The 20,927-nt window shown below is 41.5% G+C and overlaps 1 protein-coding gene across 6 annotated transcripts in view; it reads right to left on the bottom strand.

Moving 5' to 3' along the window:
* LOC146497873 (uncharacterized) overlaps positions 1-20,585 on the bottom strand; it is a 28,899-nt gene extending 8,314 nt beyond the window's left edge. The window contains exons 1-4 of one of the 6 annotated variants that reach the window (XR_014870503.1): positions 16,403-16,449; positions 16,120-16,163; positions 9,904-9,995; positions 1,414-2,328 (exon numbers count right to left, since the gene is read on the bottom strand). Coding sequence is in view for 1 of the 6 variants with exons in the window: in XM_085139548.1 (XP_084995674.1) it covers positions 2,279-2,328; positions 9,904-9,995; positions 20,320-20,543 (366 nt within the window). In the remaining 5 variants the exon portion in view is untranslated. The other 5 variants (XR_014870502.1, XR_014870501.1, XR_014870499.1 and 2 more) reach the window with 5 other exon arrangements.
* Between the last annotated feature and the right edge of the window lie 342 nt (positions 20,586-20,927).

Genomic DNA, 20,927 nt, shown 5'->3' with positions numbered 1-20,927 from the left:
AGATGCGACTACACAATGACGCAGTGCCGTAACTGTAATACAGAAAACGTGACATGTTCATTTACACAAAGCGGCTGCGAGGAGCTGTGCTGAATGCTATTATGCATGGTTACGGGATCAAACGCATTCTGTACCCCCCACCCCCCACCCCCCAATTTTATAAAAAGGTGCATTTCCAAAGTCTCAAATAGGTGCAGCTGAGTCGTCTCCCGTTTTTCATGCGATACTTCAAAGCTACAATCCGCCAGTCTTCAGGCGGCAATTTTTGTGCTGCGGCCTATTTATATTTTTCATCTGCAGCTCTTTTCTAGCAAAATCAGTCACCCCATGATTTGTTCAGTGCCATGGTAACCAGACACCCATGTGCATGAAAATGAGACTATTATGGTCTGTGTGTCTGGAGTTTGTTGGGCCTATGGATCCCTACTTAATTAGAGTCTGTGTGCATGTCTGAGCCTCTCTGTTTGCTTAATGCTTTCATCTGTGCATTATGTATGTCTGTGTGTAAAAAACCCCAAAAAACAACCAACTGCGAGTGTGCATGCGTGACAGAGCGCAATCTGATTAAACAAAGCCCCCCACTGTACAAAAGCTTAATCTTTTGTACAGTGTCACATTTGCATGCGAGGGAATCACATGCAAGCAAGCGCACCATATGGCACAGTATGTCTAGACAGTTGATCTAGCACGGACCGAACACCTATCAAACACATTTCTGGGTGCGAATGCTCGCACCTTGAAAGAAACTCCCCCCCCCCCCCCCACCCCCCCCAAAAACCCAAAAACAAACGGCATGGAGTACGCTTTAAAACATCACTTCGCTCCTGCTCGCTCGTCGCCAACGCGCGCCTTCTTAGGATCAATTACCAGCTCATGCCGATGACGTGATGTTCGGAGGTTATGCAAATGCAATTAGCCTTGATTTGCATTCAACGACAACAGCTAACCGACGCACAGATGGCAGACAACGGGGATGCACTCGCCATTTTTTGGCAGAGGGAAAGACTGGCGGCCATTTTGTCTGAAGCTGTGCCCATCTGGATGGAAACAACCACGCTGCATTACTGTGACGACGACAGCAGTTTGGGAGATGTGGGTGCACACTGCTGCTGCTGCTCGCAGCTCAAACACTCAAGGCCAAACATATACAGTCCATTTACACACACACACACGGCTCTGTGATGTAGATAAGAATTATACAGCAAGAGTAGAGATTGAAAGCACGAATGGCATCTTATAATTAAAGAAACACCTCTTTTTTTTCACAGCTGTAATCCTAAATCGGCCTCAAAGGATGCCGAGTTACCATCTCTCCCTGTCACAGGCTATTTTAGGCAATGTGTGATGTAATGACAGCACATTCAGAGTAGTTCATAGAGTGGAAAATGTGAAGTGCTAAAGAGAGATACTTGCCATTTTACCATCTCCACTACAAGGTCTCTCTGCTCTATGATCTCCAGCCCTCTTTGCTGTTCAGTCAGTTTTTTTTTAAACAGTCTGAAATTGAATAATAGACATCATGGAGAAAAAAAAAAGATCATACTCAAAGCTCATACTTCGTGTGCCAGTATTTCTTGTTTGAACAGACACGTGTCTACAGCTCACCATAGTAACAGCAAGCCAAGCGAGTGGTAGAGAAAATAAAGATCTGTCTCTTTGTCAAATGTAAAAACTAGTTGGGGGAATAAACAACGGGCGAGTCGAGGATGGAGAATGAGTCAAAAGTAGAGCTCCCGAACTGTGTGTGTGTGTGTTTTTTTTTTATCAGCCCGAGGCAGAAGGTTGGGGGGATACGTCAATCTTATGATGGAAAAAAAAGGCAAGAGAAAGGAGCATCCCTCTTGGCAGTCTTTCAACGTTCTGGGCATTGGGTATTATTTGGGGAGAAATCCCCTTCAGCAGAACCACACACACAGCCAGTGGAGATTGGGACTGAGGTCCAGTCCAAGGAGCCAGGGCTGCAGCTGAGAGAACCACACAGGACCTGTCTTTTGGAGGTCTGCAGGCCCGTAGGCCACACACTTAAAACACAGGAAACCCCACTCAGAGCTGTGAAGGTTTTCTGTTTCATATTGATTTCTCCTGCATGCCGGTAGCTCCAGAGGTGATCTGAGCCTTTGGGGACCTTCTCCATCCTTCCCGGCCCACTCACTAGCTCCCCGCCTGGGCTTCACTGGCTCTGCTGGACCCCTGGATGGAGGTACAAGCCACAGGAGGAGAGGAAGAAGACAAGAGCCCATGGCAATGATGATGAGCTGCGCCGGGTCTCTGAGTTCAGTCATCCAGCAGCCTTTATCCAGCCTTCCAACCACCCACCCTTGTTTCCATCTGAAAAAGGGAAAATAGAGAGTGTTTTTCAAAATCTCACCTTTGGCATTCAGCATCCCTCTGCTCAATGCAAATGCAAATGCAAACACTAACACTTTGATTAAAAATACGTGGGAAGAAAACGCCAACTTGCTCTTTTGTAACCCGCCCCAAGGCTCCCACTGCTGTACAGAAACAAATAAAAATTCTCAACATGCTGTATGAAAGACAGAAGCATCAATTTCTGTTCGTTTTTCTAAAATGTTATGCACAAATATGAATTTTTCACGTTAAAATCATTTACATTAACCTTAACCGCGAGGAATTATTAACAACAGTACCGATATGCATGTAGAAATATTACAAAAGTATTCTGAAACCTGTTATCATGCTAATACGCTATAATCCTTTGTGCTTCTTTGTTCTTTTCTTTAAAAAATAAGAATTGAAGGAGCCTCCCCGAATAACCTGCACACACTGGCCCTAGTTTCTATCAAACTTGGCTACAGAGAGACTCCGCTCGGTGTGTTCTCCTGGAAAACTATTAACACAGTTATAGCCAGTCATGGGATAGTTTGCTAGGGAATTTAAGTTTGCAGTAATGTGCGTGTTTTCATCATATAATGGAAGGAGCAACGGGAGTAGCCCAGCGAGCCGGAGGAAGATTCAGACACAATGCAGCCATTGAGAGAGTTCAGACATGGGTGTTAACTCGCCATTCCTTCACACACAATAGGGCCCCCCACTACAGCCAGCATAGGGCACAATGTTGGTTCAGGGCAGCCCTCCACCCAGTGACAAAGAAAAGAGCTGCATTATCAAGATGGGAGGAGAAGGAAGGGTGAGGGGGGTGCAGGAGGAGAGAGACAAACAGGAGATTGAGGGATATTTGTGTATGAGGAGGGAGGCAGAGAAGCAGAGGGGAGGCCCTGCGACCCATGGCTTTGGACTTGAGGAACAAAACAGCGAGACGTCACCAACGTCAGCATCAGATGTTCCATCTATTTTCCGTCCCGCTCGCATGTTGTCAATTTTATTAGTGAGCATTGTGAAGAAGCTATTTGCACATAAGAAGCTATTCGCGCATCTACAGAAATATGATGTGGGAAAAGTAAAGACTACTAACAGATGGTTAATTCCGAATCCCACGAAACGACTTTCAAAGCATGAATTAAAGACGCCACATTAGAAATATATGTGCTAACTGATATTTTGCAGTGTGCAATTTACTAAGGATGCCTGGTTCTGTATTTCATTTGTAGGAGAATTAATGAGGACAAATAATAGCGTGATTCAGCCTCTGCTTTGGAGCGGTTAAAATGTAGAACATATGTTCTTCTTGTTAGTTAATCCCTGTGAAGAAGAGCCTGGAAAGAAGCAGATCTGTCTTTGATCACACATATGTGGTTTTGGGGTTTGTTTAGTATATTATTTAAATATAAATAATGCAATTTTTTTGGGTACAAAAATTTGCTTGGGACATTTTCAAGAAATAGATGGAGCCATACTGAACAAACCACACATAGCCAGTACCAAGCCAGGATAGCAAGCTGTATTTTGGGGATTTGCAGACTATTATATTATATTATATTATATTATATTATATTATATTATATCCATATTAATGTACCACAAAACTAACGCAACTCCTAAAAGTTCTTTAATGGTTTCCCTATTATGGGCTTCTCTTATTCATGTTTTTATTTTCTTTCCTTTTTTAAATATCTATTGGACAATAAAGTAGAGAATAAACAGGAAAGTAAGAGAGAGCAAGAGGGTTGACAAACAGGAAAGCATTCAGGGTGGAACTGAACCCAGACCTCTGCCTCATTATTCAGGTTTTCAGTGGCATGCTCTGGTGATACATACTGACCCAGCAAACAGTTTGTGCATTCATTTTTTAAAAAAAAAAATAATACACATTACTGAGTAAAATTTACACTTCACTTTACATTTAACATATAACTGCAACGCCCCTCGTCTGTTTTTGACTGGTGACCTTATTTCCACATTTCTTCCACCGTGTCCCTGTCAGACTCTTCATACAAATTTTACCAACTGGTAATAAAAGCAGCATCATTTTTGATGCAGGTGCATTTTAACTACATCCAACTCCCCCCCCCCCCCCCTTTTTTTTTTTCATTGGATCTGAAGGACGAAATTGTTTGCCTGCTTTTGTTTGTTCCAGTGAAACTCAGAGATGAATTTGATGTACAGTATGTGCATGAAATGAAGGACATGGGAATTTATCTGCACTTTAATGGCTTCATATTTGCAGCAGAGAGCAGGAATCACATCATCTCCAATGACTTCAGCATTTTTGAAACATCTTTAGTGGTCATCCAAAGACTGTATAACAAGCATTTGCTCGTTCTGAGTTGCTTGTTATACACTCTGCATGGTTGTAAGGGAGCACTGTTTTGGGAGTGAAGCTGACAGCGTTAACAATCCATTGGTAATGTAGGTGTAAAAGCTTTTATTCTACCTTCCTTTTTCCAGACAGGTAAAAATCTCCCGCAAAACAAAGGGGCGACTTCTGCTTAAAATGTATAAAGGAAGCTATCAGTTTGACAGTGTTTAAGGCCAGCAGGCTGTATAGGTGGTGACGAGGTAGTGGGGCTGGGGGTGGAGGAGTAGTTGGAAAATGTTTATGGAGATCCTGTGTCTCTCTGGGAGCCTAATAGGATCCCATGGCTGGAGTGAGAGCTCATTGTGCCAGTGTAAAGGATTACACTGCTAAACTGGTAAAACAGGGGAAAAAGCCCAAACACTCTCTACCTCCTATGGAGAGGCAACGAACCATCCAACAATGAGAGGGGAGAGTATACTGGGAGCTGACTCATTTCATCAACAGAGAAAGCGACCCAAGGAAAGAGAAGTATCGGAGGAACTGTGACAGACGGGGGAAAAAAAGACTGGGCAGTTCATTTAGCTGTATGTACAGAAACAAAAATGACTGCAAATGGAGGGAGGGATGACAAAAAAAAAAAACCAGAAAGGAAGGGGCAGAGGGGCTGCTTGGATGACAGTTTCAGTATTCGAGGGTAAAATGGGCAAATGATGTCTGTCTTGCTTGTCTGTCTGCATCCTGAGTGACAGTTTACAATCTCTGAGGCAGCAGGCAGGCTCAGCAGGTCGGCTCTTTGGCTCCATACAATCCCTCATTTCCTAACCTATTTTTTCCTCTCTCTGCCGTCTACCCTCCACCTTCAGCTCTCGTCTGTTTCCAGCCATTTCTAATCTCCCCCACTCTGCCACCACAGCCACTACCTTCACTCTGCATATATATATATATATATATGTATGTATATGTGTATATATATATTTTTTTATTTCCACAATTTTTTAGTTGATCGGCAGTTAATTGAATCATTACGTAGACTGAGCCTTCCGTTGTTGTTTCTTTCTGACTTCACCACAAAAAGACTAATGCTCTGCAACAATAATGCCCTCTCCTCTTTATGGAACTAGCTTGCAGGCTTTTTCTTGCCCTTTGACGCAAACGATGACCTGAATCAGTCCCTCTCTGCACCTGCCTCACATTCATCCAGTAACTGTTTACAGCCGACTTTCTTGGAGCTACAATCATGCTGAACTGGTAGATTAATTTTCAGCAAACATTTGCTTGCTTTTGGATTCTCTGCTCGTTTTAGTGTCTTGTATAAATATATATTTGTTAAAAATCCCCAAAGGGGTTTTTTTTTTCATCGCAAAATTTGAAAGCACAGGAAATCCTCCGAACGTCTGATGAGCATGATGACCCCGCATATTTCCTGCAGTTTTCATGTACAGCACGCACATACAACATTATTCTCATCTCATTTGCTGTTCAAATGGAAACCACGCCGGGCACAAATGCATTATTTGCATCCTGCAACCTACCAGGCTGACAGACTCCTCTCTCTCTCCCTCTCTCTCCTCCTTTGCTGTCTTCATCTCTTCCCTTCCTTCAAAGGCTGCTGAGGATGTATTCAAACAGCAGGATACACACTCAGCTAACAAACCTCATTAAGGGCCCATACACACTTTCTCAATGCTTACACTAGCTGTCACACATCCTCTCTCAATGCACACACTGGTGGCCACACTGACCACGACAAAGCATCTTTACAGAGCTAATTAGAAGGGTCCCCCTCTCTATTTGAAACTCATCTGAATAGGAGGGAACATGATAATGAGGAGGGGAGGACGAGATAGAGGAGGGAGGGACAGTTGGGATGAAAAAGGAAAAAAGGGGCGAAGGAGAGAGAGGGAGAGAGGATGCATGGTAATTTATTTGCGGAGATGGTGGGCATGTTTTTTCGTGGCGTGGAATTAAAGTGAGGAGCCCGTGCAAGCAGGGGGAACCGAATTAGTGTGACACTGCTCAGAAGCAGCGACGGAGGCGAACGGGGAGGGAAGTGAGTGCTGCACCATTTTGATTGGTGTGCCAGTATCTGGAGAGAGAGATAGAAAGAAGCCATGGGTGGGACCCTAGCTTCATCGGGAAGGAGGTAAAAAGAGCAGCCGCTGCCACGGACGGCATTTCAGAGAGCTTTACATGAACTCATGATCAAACTAACTGGAACACATGTAACACAAAATGTGGGGTAAAGAAGCACCAGATGATCACCTGAATTAAAGGGAATTATTTCCATTCCTTTTTCTGATTATAATTATTTATCTGTTATTCATCAGATAACATTTTGTATTTACTGAGGGACAAAACGTCGCATTGAGGTTAAGCTCTAAAATAATCCTCAAAAACTGCTTCATCTCTCTGTAAACTTTTCCCCATTTGTGCTTTTTTCCCCCTTTTGTTTCTCTGAAGCATCTATCTCTTTGTGCGTGTGTGTGTGCAGACAATGCCAAGTTGACAGTTAAGGTCTCAGATCAAGTTTGTCTCTGGAGCCCGTGTGAGTGGACATATCAGAAGCTTCACAAGACCTCTATCAGAGCTTTCCATCATAGTAAATTAAAAAATTTTTTTTTAAAAATATTAGAATTAAACTACTCGATCAAACAAGATCACAATGTGAGTATGAGGGGAAAGAAATCCAGGCTCCTCTCAATGCTCAGCAGAATTTTAAGTTCAAGTTGAAGTTATGACCTAATTGTTCTCTCATCAAGGCCCAGTGGCCCCTTGATGGGAGTGCAAAGCATTCTGGGAGAATAGCAGGTGTCCCCGTGTCGCAGAGCTTCCCAGACAGCTTGTTAATTTGCACAACTTTTACAAATTAACAAGCTCTCTGCTGTATGTGTGTGTGCATGCGTGTGCATGTATGTGTGTATATATTAGCGATGGGACTTGACCCTAGCGAGCTGCGGCAGTGTTTCGCGTCTTGCTGGGCGTGGGAAAAAGACGGGACCCCTTTTCACAGCTGCCTGGCCGAGGCCTGGGCTGCTGGGGGCCCCCTGTACCCCCCTTCACACACACACACACACACACATACACACCCTGGTTCCCCCTTGTTCAAGATCCCCCCAAACACACACACACACACCAACCCTTCTCCTCCTTCTATCCCATTCAGGCTCCAGCCTACTGGCTTTCAAAAGCAGGACCCCCTTCCCAGCCCTTCATAAATACATCTCATTATTCAAGCCCTAGTTTGCATAGGGATTCCAAAGAGATCTCCACTCTGCTTGCGAGGCCTGAAGCCTCTCAGCCTTTTGGACCGCACAAGTGCAAATTTCGACTTAGTAATCTCCCTGTGTTAATATTTGTTTTAAAACGATGTGCGCACACTTTCAAAATTCTTTCGCCAATATTGAAACGCATATTTTTTCCCTTTCTTTCTTTTTTTCTTTTCTTTTTTGTTTTTGTTTTTGCTTCTGACTTAAAATTTCTAATTTGTCTCAGAAATTATGGAAAAAATCTGTAGAAACGAAAGCCAGTGAAAAGAGAGTTTAGCATGACTATTAGCAAGTGCTTGTCTGTGTTCCATCTGCCACGGGCTATTGTACAGTACTACACACACACACACACACACACACACACACACACACACACACACACACACACACACACACACACACACTTACTTCAGACCCTGTACAATACCACCCCCCCCACCCCCATTCACCATTCACTGCAATGCATTACTGCAGAGATTTATCTCCTATCAGCCTGTATAATACTGAGGTTATAATTTACATCCACTTTAGAAAACAGCAGCACAGGCCGCTCCTTGCATATGCTAATGTAAAGCTTGGGAAAATCTGGGCGATTCAAAGAACTCCATCCTAAATTTGAATAACTGAGCTTTCCATTGAGCTTCAAGGTTGTGGAACCACGAAGATTTGACCTTGCTAACAATATGTACTTACCGTTTAATTCCTTATTCTTGACTATTTAAGAGGGAATTGGAGGGAACGCTCTGACGGCCTTAAAGCCAGGAATGTTTCTGTTTCCATCTTGCTCCAATAACTGCAATTATATCATTTTTTTTGGTTATGTTTCTCAGCAGCCTTAAAATTATCTATTTTTTCAATAATCTTTAACCTTATGAGTCACTCTACAGTTTTCACTTAATGCTGCTGCTAAAACCGAATTATGCATATGCTATAGCTTTATGCTGATCGATGCTTTGCTCCCAGCAATCAGAGATTTTTGGATGAAGGGGAGGGTGGCTCATCAAGGCATTAGGGGCAAAAAGGACAGAGCCACCCAAACACTCTTTCCACATGAGCAGGTCCAAACCTTGGGTGAGCCCTACGCCTCCGCTCTCCTAACGGGATAAAGAACCGCAGCAAAGATTACACGGCAACCTCCCCTGCACCTACCACACACTCCACCTGACAAATAGGATCATAGTGTTTAAAGGGATAAAACGCTGAATGTATGAGAATGAAAAGAGAGTTGTGAGTGCGTGCATGCGTGTGTGTGTAAGTGTGAGAATGATGGTGGGGAAAGGGGGGAGGAGGGGGTGATATACGACATAAAAAATGTTAATACTTCAAAGGAAGAAAAGAAATGATGGAATTCAACATGGAGGTCCTACTTCACTCGCTTAGATCGGACCATTTGCACTCTCTCATAGCTGCAGGCCACAGTCTACGGCTGTTACAACCTGTATGCATATTCCTGCATATATGTGAAAGGTATAAAACTGACATTTACACAAAATAAAAATGGCAGTAAATGGGTCTCCTAATGCTCCTTTTGCTTTGAAAGGGTTTATGAGAATTAAAGCAGAGCAACGCACTTAAAAAATCACATTTGATACTAAATAATAAAAATAATATATATATATATATATATATATATTTTTTTTTAAGTATTTCAAAATTCAGGCTTAGTCTGTGTCTCTTTCTGGCTTTTTCACACCCACACACAGCCCACTATGGTCACACAGCTCAACAAAATATGGACAACAATCAACCACCAGCAAAGCTCCATCGCTGGCTGATGAATCTAGATGCAAAACTTTCTGAAAGCCTCCAGCATCTTCTGGTTTGACCTCTTGGATTCACTCTTAAAGCTACCCAAGCTGCATAAGACAAAAAGATGCACGCTTGCTTCTGCGCTTGGCAACACCGTCGTGGGTTGTTACCGATATGGAAGCAAACAACATCGGCGTTCATCATGCACGTCTTCCTATTTTGTGTATTCACCTGCAGGCTGATTGCTGCTCCTCATCTTGTCTGGTGGCAGCTTGACTTCATTGTGAGGTGATAAATAAGGGGCTGAAATTCCCGGCATTTTTCTTCAAAGATAAAAGAAAGGAAAATCAGTTAGCAGTGATTTAGAGGCAGTGGATGAAAACACAAGGCAGGAGAAGAAAGGAATGCATTGTGTTTGTTAACCATACAGCTAAGATCAATCTCTAAAACTTGTTTACTTCTGTGTATTTTTCCTCTGTGCACTTTACGTTATTTTGCCTCGTTGCAAGGTTAAATCTATTTTGTGCTGCGCATATTGTAAACTATAAATGTAAGATGTCATGGACAAGCTACACAAAGTATTTCTAGTGAAGGAACTATACCACAAAGCAAAGCTATGCATGATGTTTTATCAGCACTGCATCACAGTTGCTAAGCTACGGAAATGCAGAATGAGACATAAAAAATAGCACATAAAATAACAGGAGAGTAGGTTAGAAATTTTTAAAGAACATCACAGAAAGACTCATATGACATATTAATCCCTTTTTTGGGCATAAATGGAGAACATGGAGGTCAAATCGTGTATATCTCCTCAACCAGGCATATGTCAACAACCCAGATGCACAAACATGGACACACACGCACACACACACACACACATACCATTTGAGCTGTCTTGTCTAACGGCGCACATCAAATATTGTCAGTCATGGTCTAAATAGAGCATGCAGGGACTTCAGGGATATTCAGTCATCTCTGAGGCTCGCTGATTCTGCTCTAAGAATAGATCAAACTCTGAGCCGATGTCCTATTTAGTTCTTATCTAACAGGCGAACACAAAAATAATCCACCCTGTGAAACACAGATTCAAACATATCTGCCTCGTCTAACTTGGATTTGAGTCGAAAGCCTGTTCAAAATACACTGAAGAGGGCCGGGTACAGCCCAGTCTCTTTTACTCTGAATTACTGATGCGGCGGGATGTTGATGTGTTGCACCTGCAGGTTCTGGTTGGGTAGCAAAGAACCAAACAACCCACAGTTATGTGATGGAAAAACACCGATAGCAGGTAGCACAGAGCAGTTCAGTCCTGCACTTTCTCCCAAGTACTCCACTAGCTGGGCTTCATCTTGCACACCGAGTGGTGTGCATGCACATCCAATTATACATCACACTCCTAATGTCAAGTTAATTACAGCCAGGGGACATCACTTAGGCTACACTGCTCATACAGGAAATACACTTGGAGTATTAGAGGAGTCAGAGAGTCTGCAGGATGCAGCTCTGCAGGATAAATTCACACTGTGTAATTATGCCTTGAAATGCAGGCTACAGCAACTTCTGGGCCTACAACACATTGCCATAACTAACATGTGAGATCTCAGAAAGCGATCTGATGCTGCTGGTGCTGCCAACACCGTCACGTGAGGTCTGGATTAGCCAATCATGTGAAGCCTTTAACTATTTCTGTCTCACCCCTCAAGATATTACTGTTTTAACACCCACACAGTTGTGACAACTACACACTAGCATGTGTGGATTTGGAGAACGATTTCTCCACATGCGTGTCTCCCTCGTGCCCCAAAGTTGAACGAAACGCTGATATTGATGCCCAACAGGCCCCTGCATCACCGCGATACCCACGCCACGACCCCCCCTAAAAAAAAATACAGAAGCAACATTCACGCCCTCGCAAGCTCCAGAGAGCCAGCAGCTCTGCACAAGAGGTGGACTGCCACAGCTACAATCACGCAGGTGCTGTTTTCCACCCGCCCCTTCCACCACTCCTCCTCAGCGGCGGCAGCCGCGGCGGTCAGCCTCCCTCAGCATCCGTCCCTCCCGCTTCCTCCTGCTGTTGCCCGCCCCGGCATCGTTTCCTCCTCCTCCTCCTCCTTCATGCCGAGCGAGAGGACCCCGCGGCTCCGAAGTGCTCGGCGTCAGTTCGTACTTTCGGTTCTCTAGCTTTATGAAATTAAAACTCATACAGCTAGATAACCAAAGACACAAACTAACCCGTCGTCTCTTAAAGGGGCCGCCTCTCCGACACACACGGGAGAAAACAGAGGGCAGAAAGAGAGAGAGGGGGGGCAGAGAGAGAGAGAGAGAGAGAGAGAGAGAGAGAGAGAGAGAGAGCCTGCTTGTGGTCTCATTGGACTGAGAGATCCTCACACACACTCACACTCTGAGTGAGAGAGAGAGAAAGGAAGATGCTCAACATATCAGAAATATTCATGAATTTATTTATTAGGATTTAGAGGAGAAACACGGTTAAAACACGACTTTAACACAAACGCTCACTTCTACGCACACACGGTGACTGACAGCTTAGCAGGCTGTAGGCCTGATAGATCTTTAACCTTAACTATGCCCACAGTCAAGTATCACCACAAGTTGGTTAGATGCTCAACCAGCGTTTTGTTTCGCACAGCATCTTAAGTCCTTGCAGCAGTGATATGCACACAGCTTATTTCTTCATCCACTCCCATTTACCAAGCAATGTATTTTTTTAATGAGTTTGAGCACCTTTGTTGTGCACACTGTCACACGCATGGGCCCTTTAACGTAAACCTTAACAAACGGTTTTCTATTGTAGTGTCACAGCTTCAGTTTATATTTCTGCAAACACGCTCACAGTGTCAGAATCAGTGCGATGGATGAAGGCACACAGAAGCAAGTTAAAAACGCAAACACACACGGCACCTCAAGTTATAATCAGTTACACCAGTCACAAAGCCAGCATCCTACTTACTTGCACATCAGGCTAACTCCACTCCACCAGTCCATATCCTCCAAATATTTCAAATTCCACCCTGGGGTTTTAATTCACCTGTGCGTCTAGGTTTAATCGCATCCGAGAGGAAATAGCGCAAAAGCTCGGATACTCGAGACTACAGAGTGTCCACCCTCCTTCTCTCCCTGTCTCTTTGTGGATTTTGCAAAGGACCGACACGATGTCCTCTCCCTCACACGTGCAGGCTGCGACTGACAAGTGCGGAGAGCCCACGGTGTGCAGAGGGGATAAACTCCGCCTCAGAGAGAAAGAGCGAGAGAGGGAGAGAGAGAGAGGGAGAGAGAGGGAGAGAGGGCGCGAATCCGAAATTATTAAAGCCAAATTAGAAATGAATGCAGGTGCGTGTCAATCAGGAGCTGATTCCTCCAATTATACTCATTATCCATGGGCGTAAAATAGAGAGACGAACGCATCAATTATTTCTAAGAGCAAGATGCAGATTGAGCTGCATGGGTCAAACCTGACCTTTCACAGGCTGTATTTTTGAGAACTCAATTATAGATGTTTAAAACTTCCCTGTATTCATAATTTAATGTGTGGAGAAAAAATAAGGAGAGGACTGCCCCCCCCCCCCCTTTTTCTTTTGAGCTTTATAATTCGTTTCGGGGAGCGTAATGGGAGCACAAACTTCCTAAATTCATTTACTTCTTACGACTATTCTGGAAGGTTTAAAGCTTGATTTGAGCTGTTCATTCATATAATCAGTCAGGAACAAAAGATAACTCGCAAAAACACAACTGCGGTGATTTGGTGTCAGGGAAAGTCAGTCAGTGAGATGCAAGGTGTTAATCCAAATGCTAGTTGTGTGTCCAGTTAGGCTTCCTCTGCTGTGCGCATTAAATAGCACACCACACACGTGATTATACATTTTATTGTATGGCTGCAGTTGGGAAATAAACCCAATTAGTCGTCTTACAGTCTCGTTACTGTATCATGTGACCTGATGATGAGCGCAAACATTTTTATTACGTTATTATGACACAGTTCGGTCAGTGCGCACACCAACAGTAACATGTTAGAGGATTTAAACGAGACTCCACAGAGTTAAGAAAATGTTACAATACAATCTCTTGTTTTATTTCAAGACTATAGAAGCTCGCTGTTGAGGCACCGAGCAGAGGAATTCTGGGTTTTTTTTTGTACTGGCTGCAGAAAGAAAAAGGGTTCACGCCGAGCTAAATCCTGATAGTATTCAGGCTTATCGAGTGCGATATATTATGATGTGAGTGATACCCGGGCTGTGGAGATGAGATAGCGAGAACGATAAGAATCACGCCCTTTGAAAGAAGAAGCCAATGGCAGAGACAAGACCCGGATAGCAACTTGTAATATAACCCAAAGTTTGAAAGGATATTTAAAAAGCTCCCCAGTGTGTGTCTGTGTCTGTGTGTGTGTAGGTGTGTGTGTGTGTGTGTGTGTGTGTGTGTGTGTGTGTGTGTGTGTGTGTGTGTGTGTGTGTGTGAGAGAGAGAGAGAGAGAGAGAGACATGCATTGCTTGTGTTGTGGGGACCCAAATCATAAAGACTTGTCGTTCTTATAGGACAAAAATCAAGTCCCCATGACGCAAATAAGGTGAACCCGTGTTTTAAGGTTAAAGTGAAGGTCAGGGTTACGTATGTAGTAGGTGAGGCTAGTTAAAAAGTTAATGCAAGTCATTGTAATGTCCTCTGAAGACATGGATATAGGGATGTGTGTGTGTGTGTGTGTGTGTGTGTGTGTGTGTGTGTGTGTGTGTGTAAACCAATAAAAGAGCAGGGAGCTACAGTCCAGGTTTTCAAACGAAGCTTGCATCAGATAGCAGTTACACAGGCCTATCTGATTATTGCGCATGGGCAATCTGTTAGTATCATGGAGGTGCAGCTCTGCTGTCAGGCTGCAGCACAGGTCGGACTTTACTGTATGAATCCTATTCTACTCTGCATCATTTATAAATAGATCTAATCGTGGCCTCCGTTATAACGCATCCGAGCTTGTGCAGCACATAGTGCATTGGCGCGGTTAAAAACAAAAATCAAAACACGAGAAAGCCTGCATACAAAGCACATTTACAAATATTCTTTCAACATTAGCATGAGCTAGATTTTCATTTTCATTGCACGGTCATCATTGCACCTGAGCATGCGTGACCAAGTCCTGGAGGACACGTGCTTCCCAACATCGCTTGCACCTGCTTGTAAAATATGTAACCTCCACTTCTGGCACCCATAAAGAAAAAATATGAGATAACGTCTGTGTGTTGGAAAGCATCACACTCGATCACACAATCACCAATGTCAAAAACTGTTAAAAATATAAGAAAAATATCAGAATATGTAGGTCTTGATATCACCTGTTTGTTTTCCACGGTTAAAGAAATAATAATAATAATAGTATCAAAACCTTTTTATGGTGACGGATCTACTTAAAACAGCTGCCAAATAATTTAAAATGTTTTTGGTTAAAAAGAAACATTTTTTTACATTCTAGTTTTAATGTTCACAAACGTCACCCACGGTCACAATTCCTGCTCTGAACATTTGAACAATACGTTGAAAGGTGTGTGTGTGTGTGCCTGGAAAGATTTTCCCACAAACAAGTGACAGGGAAAATTTGCCCCCACTCCCACCGCCCCCCACCTCCCATCTCAAAAAAGAAAAAAAAAGAGAGAAAAAGAAGTCAACATCAAGTTCAACAACGTGCCGGAGAGAAATTTACATGACAATCAGGTCTGGGATCCTCCAAGTCTCCCCCTCTCCCTCCAAACCCGCACAACAGAGTCTGGCGTCAGCCCCGCTACACTTTCCCAGGCTCACAACAATATCTCCCTGCTGAACTCTGCACTGCAGCGCTGCCTGGGGCCTCCACCTCCTCCCCAACCTCCTCCTCCCTCCCTACTACCACATGAATACTTCTTACATGAGCACATGGCAGCGGAGACCCTCATTAAATATTCCGGAGTTTGCGTTAACTTTGAAGCGAGCGAGCTGAGGGTCATCCCTGCACGATGGGAGCAAAATGTCCAATCTTTAAAGATTAATTTACAGTAAATATTAGGTGATCGGGAGGCCTTATTGTGCATTATTAGTATTTTTGCACTATATAAGTCAGTTGATGCTAATATAAAATCTCAATCACACTTCTCTTATAAATTTAGATAATTAAGCAAAAATATATTTTAGGCGGATAAAGAAAAAAATAGAATAATATGTAACTCGGTGCTTTTGAAATAAAAAATATCTGGTAACACACACACACACACACACACACACACACACACACACACACACACACACACACACACACACACACACACACACACACACAGATATGTATTTTTCTTGTGGAAGTGAAAGCAACACACTGAAGAGGAGAATTAAAGACATTTCCAGTGGAACACAAAATAACGTCCACCACGCTGCACCTGCATCGCTGTCAAAATATAAAAGGCTACTTACAAATCACTTGAACGCAATCCAACACTTACATCCACATAGATCGTCTGCATTTAAAAAAAAGAAAAGAAAAAACCTTTTCGGGAGCAATAATTCGCCGCAGAAATGCACTCATTCAAATAATCTGGGCTCCACATTTACATACATACATATATAAATATATCGCCCACTTTCTGCCAGCACCATAACTACAAACTGCTCTCCTCCTGCAAATCTTATGTCTTTTAGCTGCTACGTAAACGGATGACTTCCTGACATGTTATGCAGAAAAAAAATCCTCTCTTACCGGATAAAGCGGGTCAGACACGAGTGTAAGAGCTGCGGCTGCAGACAGCGAGAGAGGCGAAAGGAGGGAGGGTGATAATGAGGAAGAGGAGGAGGAGGGAATACAGCCGGCCCAGAGCCTATCAAATTTGTCAAACAGAGGCCTATAATATATATATATCTATATATTAATTTATTATTGGTGGGGGGGAATAAACGAGAAAATAAAAGCGCTCCAAATCAGGTTACTGATTGATTTATCTTGAAATAGAAATCAGGATCACATCCAGAAAATAACTACAATTAAAAGTGTGATGATGAGGATGTTTTGAATAAGCAGGGTGATGTAAAGCATCGGTACACGTCAGTGTGGCTAAACAACCACCGGTTTAGAAGCTGGGCTGAACGTATTTTCCTGCGTAGAAGATATATCTATCTATCTATCTATCTATCTATCTATCTATCTATCTATCTATCTATCTATCTATCTATCTATCTATCTATCTATATATATATATATATATATATATATATATATATATATATTTGTGTGTGTTTTCCCTCTCCTTGTTCTAACGGTTTGATTTTTGTTGTATACGCCTGAAAAAGGTGACTGGGCTGAGTCTAAGATCTAGTTTTTAGTCTCTCCATCATGTGCATTTACAATATTATACCGTGAAAGAGTGGATGGTTATGCAAAACCTCTTAAAAACATAAAGGACCATTGTTGTCTCTTTGTTTTATAGTGGTAAATGACTGAAACAGATTGTATCCAGCGATAAGGTTAAAGCAGGAAAATAAATCCAAAGCACTGTATGATGTAGTGAATCTTTACAAAAATGCATTCTGGGTATTCAGGTGTTTCCAGCCTGTTTATGATGGAGCTATAACAGCCACGGATGCGCTCTCCTTTGGAATAATGAATTTTTATTAGCTGCTGCTCACCAACTCTAACTGACTGTAGCTTGTGAATTTTAACCTTCTGGATCTTAAAATGCGAACGACATGCTGCAGGCTCGTGTTTAGAAGGCACCTGTGTACAGTAAAGCAGCTTAAAGTGAAAACGCAAAGACTGCAGGACGAAACAGCGACACACTTTGGCGAGAAACGAGACGATCGCCTCGTGAAAATGTGTCCACAATCCACGAACAGTTTTTGTTGGGTTTTATTAGAATATTGATCGAATGTGTGAAGCCTGTCCGTGTGCGCTTCTTGAAACATAGAAATAAATAAAAGGGAAAGCAAGAGAGAAACATAAAGCTTGTTTTTTTTTTTAGCTGAAGACTGAACCTACATATTCAAATGAAAAGAAGACAAAAATATATTCAGATTGAATTTAATTGCTAAAAATCTACATTTTGAATTTTAAAATATGAATATTTTAATTGTAGAAAAAGGTTGCAGACTGCTGACGTGGTGAAAACAACGCTTGTAGGAAATAAAACATACAGCTAAAAACGGTCTTTGCATAATATTTCCTTTGTAAACTGAAGTTACAACAAATAATTTTACTAGATGTAATTTCATATAGTAGCATTAGAGAATGCTCAATAATCTTAATTTTACCTTTTCAGATAAGTAAACGTGATGAAAGCCAAAGTGAAAAATGTTAAAATGCTAAGTTAAAGTTAAAGGGTTAAAGTGTCTCACACTGTAAATGTTCCACTTCTACTACTACTACTACTATTAGTATTATTATTAATATTATTATTATTATTATTATTATTATTGTTAATATGTATTTATTTCTCTTTTATTCGTCATACAGTTATATAGTAAGTGTAAATATTTATATTGATTCTTTATGGGATTATTTACAGAAAACAGTGTGTGTTTGAATTCAATGATGTTTCAGACTATTGAACTGAAACTGCTTTAGCAGTTCTTTTTACATTTTGAAGCTATCATCACTGAAGTTCACATTTATTAAAGATAAATGCCAACATTCACCTGTCAGCTTCTAAAGATCACTATTTGTTACTGAATGTTGGGCCATCAGTGCCAACATGCATGAAAACTTTCCTTTATGCCATATTTTGAGATTAGGCAATGAAAAAACAAAAAACAACCCCCCCCCCAAAAAAAAACAAAACAAAACAAAGAAAACAAAAACAAACAAACAACAAAAACACATTAAACTAATTTGACATAACACCAACATAAAGTGTTGTGGGTATAAAGTGTGTAGTTAAAAAAATAACAGTATTTTTGTCAGTTTGCAGATGAATTCATAAAAAGTCTCTAAATAATATAAATGATTTTAATTACGTGTTTGAATTGTTTAGTTGTGTTAAAAAACATGTTTGGGCTCAGTGGCATGTGTTTCTGGTATGGCCACCATGCATGTGTGCTGTTCTTGCTTTGCTATTACACCTTATTATACACTTTATTTCTGCTAATGTTATCTAACAGAGCGATAATTTAATTTTTTTTAGTGCAAAATCAAGTCACTCAGTGTGCGACATGTGTACTTCTCCATGTTTGTTTACACCAAAATCCTGAACTAATTTTTTTTACAAAACTCTTAAAGTTTCCTGCACATTTATGAAGATGCAGAATTATTCAGAGCAGATCCACAGATTCTAAAATAGTTTTTGATTTCGTTATGTATGTTATGGCTGTAACTTTGAAGTACAACACGCAGAAATTATTTATTTGTTATGCATTTTCATTTTTTGTGAGGTCAGTACAGGATTTATTTTAAACTGCAATTAACCATAATAGCATATGAATTTCATTAAATAAATAATAAGAATTATTATCTCAATGGTATTTTTGTAGATTACATGTTTTCCACTTTGTTGCGTTTTGAATTTAATGTCTGAATACAAACAGCAATGATTGATGGTGCGAATACATTAAAAAAAGTTTCATTTCTTTGTGTTATTTGGGTTTATGCCTCTTCTGTAAAGTCTGTGTGAGCTGTGTTGGTGTTAGTGTTGCATGCTATAGCTCACAGGCCTCATATTAGACTGAACCAAGTACCCATCAAAAGACTCAACTCAGTGATGCAGCAGGCCCTGTAGGGGAAGATTTCATGTTTGAATTTAATAGATAAACCTTATTTAGAAAAAATCAGCAAATGTTTTTGTTTTCTTTTTGTGTCTTTTTTTTAATATAATGTCCTATTTGTGCATTTGTTAGGGAGTGGATTATAGAACAGTAAAATGCAATGATAACAAAACAGCAGTGTTATTAGTGCATTTTGAGGTTAAGATGTGCTTTCAGACACAAGACATCAAATCCATTATTGCAAATTAAGTAAAAAAAAAAAGGCAAAAGTAAATGAAATGCAATTTAAATCAATTAAAACAATATAATCTATAACACACAAATCAATCAATTATTCGTTGTGAAATGACAATATGACGTAATACATTAAGAAAATAGATTAAAACTCCTTTAAATATAAAAATCAGTGTATTGTCAGTTGTGCTGTAAATACGCCTTTTTCCATAAGAAGACCAGCCAATAGGAAACTACAGTTATTAAAGAGCCTGTTTAATAACTAAAGAGACCTTTATCATATGAATATGTCAGAGACAGTTTATTCACATGATAAAAAAAAAGCTATTAGAGAAAAATAGTTCATATTTGTTTATTTTAACAGTCCAAGCTTCTTTCATATCTTCTCTCGAAAACGCAGTCAAGCTATTAATAACGTTTAAGCAAAGCTGAGACACAATCACACTTTTACATGGGGTTAAAAAGTTGCCCATCTTCCGCAAGTCCGCAAGCAGCGGAAATATGCGCCACTTACAGCAGTTTATGTAGGACGTTAAACAAGTCTAAATTCAGCTTCAAAGGCGTTAAAACTGCTCGCAGTGAAAATATACTCCGGCCTCTGTCGCAGTTTTCATTAATACGAGAGAGCCGTGGATGTAAAGGCTTAGCGCAGGCTGTGTAAACGTGTGTATAAACCAGTAATAAAGTTCTTACCTCAGCAGGCTCCTGCAGAGACCTGTTAATTCCTCCTCTGCCTGGCGTGAAAGAGGGACCGCCAGCCTGAGCCCTCGTGCCTTAATTTGAAGCAGGCTGGGTTTTATGATAATCAGCGCTGACACCGACCTGCGCGCCATGAATAGAGGAGGGCACCCTCGAGCCTGCGTTCCCACGAGCCGCATTCCTGCGGTCAAGTTCAAGCTCAAAGCGCGAGCCACCATTACTATGCGAGGCGTGCCGCGTGGCTAATTCCAAAAAGGCGCGCACTGCTCGCCGTGGGAGAGTTCGTCACCTTGTATTCAAATGCAGCAGCAGATAGACGGATAGGCCCACTGAGAGGTTGTGGGCTACACTCTGAAACACACCAACGGGGCTTCTGCTGGCTTTACTTTCACCAAAAGCTTTAATAAATAAACAAAAAGCACACAAACGCAATCTCCAAATATCCTGCAGTTAAACAAAACAAACAAAAAAGGAATACAACTTACTTTCAATAATTATAATGATGTAAGTGTCCTTTAAAAATATCTCAGTTTGAAGATTTAATTTTTATTTTTTATACACTCCGTTTTCTGTTGAGAAACTTTCAGGTTCAGTGATCTGAG

This window comes from Neolamprologus multifasciatus, chromosome 18 (assembly GCF_963576455.1).
Source record: "Neolamprologus multifasciatus chromosome 18, fNeoMul1.2, whole genome shotgun sequence".
In the NCBI taxonomy this organism is placed as follows: domain Eukaryota; kingdom Metazoa; phylum Chordata; class Actinopteri; order Cichliformes; family Cichlidae; genus Neolamprologus; species Neolamprologus multifasciatus.
Note: the sequence above shows the minus strand (reverse complement) of the source record. Positions and strands in the feature narration are given on the sequence as shown.